The following is a 7,939-nucleotide window of genomic DNA, read 5'->3' as shown; positions in this document are numbered from 1 at the left end:
AATTGATATATGAGCACATCTGCTTCAGTTTAAAAAAAAAAAATAAAAGTATTAAGTCCAGAAGAAGGCTTTGTACCCATGAAATTAATTTGTATTATCTAATTTCCAATTACAGGACAATAAGCCTCATTACTGCAGTCCAAGGAGCAAAAAGCAGTTTAAGACTACAATGCTGATCTCTATTGTTATGGCTGTATAGAAGTTACAGGCCACGGAATCAAATTACAGAAACTAGAGAAAGGCAGGCAACCACCATTGTAAAAAAGGTTCTTATAAATAGCAGCCTCTCATGACTATCCAAAAGTGCAGCTACAGACATTAATTTTGCTTTTGGACAGCACAAATTTTTTCCACTCCCTCTTCCCAAATAGGCAACTTGGGCGGAGAGTTCAGCAGCGCTTGAGGTGAGCATCGAGTTTGCCCAAATAACGCAGTCATTTCTGTAACTAAGAGGAAGGCTGACCAGCTGGAGATACCCCATAGACTTTAAATAACCAGATCCAGAACCAATCCCATGAACAGCCACCAACACAGCCACTCCTATCCGATATCTATGGGTACCTTTATTTTCTTTAAACAAAGTTGAACAATATAGCTTTGTAAAATCTTTACCTTGGAAGCTGCCCAATCAATCCATCCCTTAGCACAGGGGTCAACGTTGATAAGCACAAGGCCCTCCACCAGTTCGGGATGATCAAGCTGCATAAACAAAAATAATTGGGGGTGGAGTTGTAAGATGGTCTATAACACAACAAACACAAATACAACACCAGCATGTGCACATCAAACAGAATATGAGCCCTTTAAATCTGTAAAAAGATACAGACCAAGGAGGGGAGCTGTATCAGATTTCAAAATCCCTATGGGGATCCTATACTTGTCATTAGGGATGTAGTTCCCTAATGTTCCATCAAGCTTAAGGATCTTCAAGAGTGGCCAAAATTATGAACAAAGGAGCAATAAATACATCCTGCTTTATAGGGGGAGAGGGGAAGAAACTATTTCGGGCTGAAAGCAAAGTACAGTAGAACCCTGGTTATCCAGAAGGTAGATAACCGGCACCCGACAGCTCAGCTTTCTTGATTGCTCCTGCAGCCCTAGTCGAGCTGTGGCATGTATTCTGCATCAAAGAACACATACTACAACTCCGCTACAGCTGTGGGAGCAGTCAGGAGAGCAGAGCTCAGCTGATGGGTCCGCTTCGTGATTGGCTGAGAAAAGGTAAACCCTGATGACGGCTCAAGCTTCTTCAGGGATTCCCTTTTCTCAGCCATTCAGCACTAGAGGTAAATGGGGACAAGTCTCCCCATTCAAGTCAGTGCTTAATGGCTCATTTACCTAGAAACTACACTTCATCAGCCATTCCCCATGAGTGCTGGATAACCAAGGTTCTACTATAATTAGCATCCTGCAATAGCAGTCTTTACATTTGCCATGCCCAGTTTACTTAAGTCCAATATATTTTTTTGGATACAGCACAGGCAGAAGCAGTAAAACCTTTAAAATTTGTATTGCCATCAGATTCCCTTTTGGAGACATGTGTTTGCAAATGCAAAAAATCCAAATAACTGCAACTTATCCTTAACATTTTCAGGGACTTTTGTAATATATGTAAACTGGTTTCATTTCACCGGTTGGTCCTGACAAGGAGAAAATGATCTTTACTGTGTGTATGTAGGAATAGCGTTGGGGTTCATGCTGTGTACTGTGTGTATATCTATGCATTTTATCCCCAGTACTTCACATGAAAAAAAAAAAAAAAAAAAAATAAAATGCAACTCAACAGGCTGAATTTATCTCAGTTAAACAAAATTATACTTACTGCAAATTTGGACAACACATAGGCACCGGCTCCAACCCCAATTCCTATGACTGACTTTAGGCTGAAATACAAAAAAATTAATAGGATTTCAAATCTCTGATCCAGGTATAAAGCACAGACTTCACAACAAATAAGTATGTAAAGTGCAGTTGTTATAATATAATAAGTTTAGGCAAAAGCTGTTCTAAACAACTGAACTCCTGTTGGGGCACCTGTGGTATTTTTACCTTAGGTGTGTCAGAACAGCAGGTAACATCTCAGCCAACTCATCCATTGTTGGATACTGATATCTGAAAGACATAAAAGAGCTGTTATACACAACAAAGAATGAATTTTCTCAGCTTAAAGTATAACCAGAAAGGGCAAAGACATTCTAAAGAGCATTTTCCCCCAAGATCCAATTCAAGTTAAAAGTTCTCTCCATACCATGCCAAGACTTCTAATTATTGCTACCTACTAATGCCAATTTGTATATCTTGCCCCAAATCCCATACCCCACACCCCTCACCCCAGGTCTAATAGCCCACATCTTGCCCATGCCCCATAGCCTATCATTCAGGTCCCATATTTTGCATATCTTCCCCCCGCCCCCCAGGTCCCATAGCCCACACACCATCCTACCATCTGAGACCACATAATCCACATTGGTATCATAGCCAAAATCCCTTTCCTACCTTTTTCCTGAAGCAGCTATAAAAACGGATGGAATTCACATGCATAGTCCCCAAATATAACTTAAAACTACCCAAACTGAATTGACTCCAACAACTCTTTAAAATTCTCAAGATGTAGAAGGGTGCAAGGTAATATGACTTGAAAAGGTTAGCTACCGACCATCACATTAATCCAGCTGCTCCCAATACTATGATCTACTGTAGAAAAGACAAATGTGCAGAACAGGTTTTCTGGCCTCAGTCTATTCAGAAAGCAGGGAATCTGACATTTTCCTAAACATTCCCTGGCTAAAAATCGTCAATGAGTTTCCATAGCAGTAATCGATTCTTCACCAAGAAATGCTTCCGTAAATGTTAGATTCACTGCTTTATATAAATAGACCCCAAAGACTCAACGTGACAGCCAAACAACTAAATCCATACTGGTAACACACAGATGGGCTCCCTGCTAGGTGCATCAATTCACTGGGGCACATTAAATGCACAGCCAGAGGAATTAAAGAAAGTCGGCACACACCCAGATGGAAAAGAAGGCGCTCCCATCTGCTGTCCGGGGGCATCCACGTGACAAACGGCAAAATGTTGAGTGATTTCATGCATGTCTTCGAAGTTGAAAAATGTGTTGAAGCAGGATTTGTCTGTAAAGATAAAATGAGATTTTATTAAAGAATTTTACATAAAAGCCACATGTCTTCACAGCACTGAAAGCACAAACTAAATGACCCCACCCTTTCCCCAATGTTGCATGGAGAAAATGCAGATAATATAATTTATCAATATAGCAGATGATTGCACTGTACTGGCAGCGATCATTGGCTAGATGGACAGCATTGAGGGATCACATCTGTGCTTGCATTGTATGTTATGAATAGAACTGTGCTATGGCCAAGCATTAGGATATGATCTGCCCAATGGCAACATGGCAAATTAACCATTGGTTAGAGAAACATTAATGATGCATTACTACCTTCAGTGTTATGTACCTTTCATATCCATAGGCAAGTAAAGATTGTCACAAATCTGTATGTCGAGGCGTATATGTGCTATGAATGCAGGAAGGTCGTCTCAATTTGCCCAAAATTGGATACATCGAAAGACTCTTCGCTAATGGCAACAGACACCTAAAGCAGTCCTTTGACCAGACAATGCACACTAGAAGTAGAATATTCTAAACAAGGTGTAGAGGTGTATTCTTTCTCCATAATGCACAAAGCTATGGAGCAGAATGAGGGCTTGTATGCAACAAAGGAATGGAAATCTTACATTTTTGCTGCAATTATTTTCTATAAAAAAAAAAGTGGATTATTACACCGGAGGGCTGGAAGGCTTCTAAACATCCAGTATGCCCGATACTTAAACCAGCTTTAGGCCAAAGTCAGACTGTTGAGTGTCGCTAGCAAAATTCCCACAATGGCAAAGTAATGTGGGGGAGCCTTTCACTTACATCTGTGGAATCGATCCCTTACTGGCTCACAAACTGCGTAGAATCTCGATAACTAGCTCAGGGAGCTTGTACTACAACATGGGAATGGAAAAATTGGCAGTGAGTGGATTTGGCTGCCCCAATAAGAGACCCTGGTCTTATTATCCTGAACGGGCAAAGTTACAGATACTCTAAAGTATAGCTGGACTAAAACTGACCCCTAGCAAATCTTGTCTTGGCTAAAGCCTCCCAAACGTCTTATCTTTTGTAGATGCGAGCAATGTAAACCTGCTGCTTTGCTATTGATACAGGTTATTCTGCAGAAGAAGCGAATTTTCAAAGGACCACCAAAATAAGGAACATGCTATAATTGCAATTCTGTAGCATGCAGATCCAATATAAAGGCAAGTTTTTCTCTGGCCTATGCACAGTGATCCTGTCTGCATCAGCATGCAAGCAAAGCCTTGCCAATATAGCAGACAAGGGAAGGATGCAAAAGACAACCATTTTGGCGAGTTGTCATTAAGGCCCAATAAAATCAAAGCTTCCCAAAGTACACCTTTTCATCCGCTGCCTCCCTGTGTCGGTGGCCAGAACAGCAAGATGACTGGGGGAACTTTTTTTGTTTTTTACTACAGATATATGGAAGAAGTCATGTTGTGATTACCAAAGCAAACCACCTAATAAACCAGACAAAAACACACACAAAAATCAAAGAAAGTGGGCGATTTACGGTTTAGGCCAATATCATGGTAAGTCAGGATCACAGGTCGATTTCCTTTTGGAATGCCACGCATGGTGACATGCAACACGCCATGAGCAGTCTCAATATCATGTTCCTACAAAGGGAAAAAAAAAACAAAACATAGTTATTGTTTGTCTAATCACTACGAACAAATCCATTTCCTGGTAAATTGAACAGTGCAATTGGGATGAAGCCTTAAAAACCTAAATAGAAATAGTAAATGAGATTACCGAATTTTGATTAACACCAGAACATGTGAAAGTAAGGATGCTGTTATAACAGGGTAATAAAACTACACCATAAATGGGGCCAAACCTAATAAATGACTCCCTATTAATGTTGCTGTGTACAGCTGTGCATAGTCCCAATACTGTACACCATAGCGGTGACCACCACAGATGCTGCAACAATGGTTTCCTGGTGATCAACAGCTTCCATGAACACTAGGGAATGAACTAAGCAGATCTAAAAAAAAAATTAATGCAGTTTGAGGTTTATAAAAAATGATTTTTTTTGCAACCAGTAAAATACAGCTCACTATACAGTAGTGGGGTGGAAGGAGAAGCCATACAAGAAGCCAATTAATTGTAATGCAGTGCTCACAAAAACATAACAGAGAGAGAAGAGTGATTGATGATCCCAGTGTGCTACTTCTCCATTTACTGTACGGAGAGATAAAAAAAGGTGTTGCTAAACCAGTATATACACATTAAAAATTAGGACTTTTGCATTGTAGGACGAGGTATTTTTTAACCTCAGACTAGATAGACAGACAAATCCTTTATCAGGCAATATTACTTTTTTGTATATATTTTTTCTCTGTATTTGGCAATTTGCATGGAGGTCAGCATTACAGAGCTTTGCCAAGTTTCCAATCTTAGTTTTTACAGCAGAGGTAAAAATCTACACCGCAGTGGGTGGACATTTGCATTTATGTGCAGGTATGTACTTACACATCATGGCATACTTCTCTCCTAAAACATCTCAAACCATGAGACGCTTTAGTTCCCCTTTAAAAAGGATGTACAGGCCGTCCTACTGACTGCATATCAAGGAGGAGGATCATCACCAACAGTCAGAATATATAACGTTATGAAAGTTCAAGCATTATTTCACAGTATTCCTTTACAAATATCAGAAAAATATATAAATGTAATCATGCGTGCATATATATTCAGTCAAACAATCGTCAGTATAGACAAAGTTAAGGCCATTGGGCCATTTTTGAGCACGACTGCACCAGATGGTAAGGCAAGGTATTGAGGCCCTAGTTCAGAGAATAAGTATACCAGTTGTGACCACAAACTGAAATATTCAAAACAGAATTAAGAATCTAAGCCCTCTGAATGCCAAGTACAATACAAGGCATTATCTTGATGAGGAATAGAATGCCAATCTGCAGACACATACAGATCAATTATGCCAAAGAAATAGATTTACCAATGCACCTATGGTGGGCACAAAAATATATAATGTAATGAATGAGCTACAACAACCACTGCTTTCACAAACATGCAGAGGGTGGTACGTCAAAAGGCAAATAAATAAAGACTTCTAGAAATCCAACTTGTTCTTTTAGAAAAGCTAAAACCAGGAGTTGCATTATAGTACTCTGCATGTTCCTCATCTGTTTTTGTGGTTATAAAGGAACATCCCATTGCATTTTGGGGAGGCAGGTAGAGTGTCAGACTTTTCTACATATAATTGATACACTTTTATATTGCAGCCATTCTCAACCAGGGTTCCTCCAGAGGTTGCCAGGAGGTCCTCAACCTGTGATTGTTCTTTCCTCTGATGAGTATTACAAAGTTGTGAGGCCAACACCACTTGGAAAACCCAGCTGTATAACCCAAATAAATTTTGTTGTCTATGAAGGTATTCATGTAGCAAACACTGTAGTGGGTATTATTTCCACTGGGCACCAATGTAAGAATCTTTTACCCAACTGGCAAGAAATTGCTGGTGTTCCAAGACCTGAAAGGTATTTCAAGGGGGTAAAAAGGGTTGCAATGGCTGGTATTGGGATTTCTGGGGTTGCTTGGAGCATCAGGAAAAATACATGATGTTTGGTGACCATATTAGGGAGAACCTGCCATGTTTCACATGCTCCAGTTTCTGCACACTCCTGGCCCCCATTGTTTCAAACAAATAGTCTGTGTTGTCATCCTGTTTCAACATTTACAATTATAAATGGAAGGTGCAGTTATTCTTCCAATCACATTTCCAAGTCAACGTCAATTAAAATAAGAAATATGCGACAAGCCATTTTGAAACTTTGGCGAGACCCTTCCACACAGAAAGCCCATAGATAATAAAACGAGTCACATCAATGGGGACTTACCGAATACTTCAATGACAAATATATATGCTCGACATCCAAGTAATCCATTGAAAACATGTACGCTGCTTCTCACGCTCCGCAGTGCAGACACTCAAAACAAACATTTGTAACACTCCAATGGTGGGGATTAGTTTCGTACTAATTGGATTTCAGCTTGTAATAAGGATGACAGGGCACAGGAAGCTCGCTAGCGACGCATGTACGCACATGATATAATCCCTCTTTAAATACTAGAGTGTAAACATGTTTTCGAATTCATTATGGCTAATAAAGTTTATGTGAACCCAAAGTTCTTTTTCACCCCCATTATATCTGGCATCATGCCTCTAAGTATAGAGTTTTCTTTAAGCAAAATATTTGTAAAAGTTTCATCTGGAGCAGTTTGCCAATACCAGAACTTTAACAATGGTAAATCACTGGCTTCCAATTAGCAGCATTGCTTTCTCTCCCCCATGAGAGCAGCTTCAGGATTCCAATCAGGTCTATCAAACAGGAAAGTCAACAGCTAAGTGAAAATGCTCATAAAGCAGGATGAAAAAGCTGTTGTGAGGCAGAGGCTTAGTGTCTTTCTGCACCGGGATCACAACAGTCCAAACTATTTAATACTATCTGGTATTTTTCATGACCAGAAATCTGATGGACATTACCACATGACCGAGCATCCAGTCTTACCTGTCCATCAAAGTCTTCAAAGCTCCGACCCGCATTCTAGAAAGGAAAGCAGAGAATAAAATGAGAATAAAAATAAAACCTAAACACAAACACTGGATATTTTCATACCCAGTAGAACATACTTCACTATCCTTCATTATTCCACTGTAAGCTATAGGACATACGCCGTACCTCAAAGTATATAGGAGCATTTGGCTCACTCCAGGTAACCTTAAAGTGAACCGAGAGGTGTTTTTAACTCTTCCGTTTATAATGAAATAAA

At 39.8% G+C, this 7,939-nt stretch overlaps 1 protein-coding gene across 1 annotated transcript in view; it reads right to left on the bottom strand.

Moving 5' to 3' along the window:
- NDRG3 (NDRG family member 3) overlaps positions 1-7,939 on the bottom strand; it is a 44,037-nt gene that overhangs the window by 12,812 nt on the left and 23,286 nt on the right. Inside the window, 6 exon segments of the mRNA XM_072403605.1 lie at positions 527-699; positions 1,823-1,883; positions 2,050-2,112; positions 3,014-3,134; positions 4,653-4,758; positions 7,678-7,713. Coding sequence (XP_072259706.1) covers positions 527-699; positions 1,823-1,883; positions 2,050-2,112; positions 3,014-3,134; positions 4,653-4,758; positions 7,678-7,713 — 560 coding nt within the window.

Source organism: Pyxicephalus adspersus, chromosome 3, assembly GCF_032062135.1.
Source record: "Pyxicephalus adspersus chromosome 3, UCB_Pads_2.0, whole genome shotgun sequence".
NCBI classification, from domain to species: domain Eukaryota; kingdom Metazoa; phylum Chordata; class Amphibia; order Anura; family Pyxicephalidae; genus Pyxicephalus; species Pyxicephalus adspersus.
Note: the sequence above shows the minus strand (reverse complement) of the source record. Positions and strands in the feature narration are given on the sequence as shown.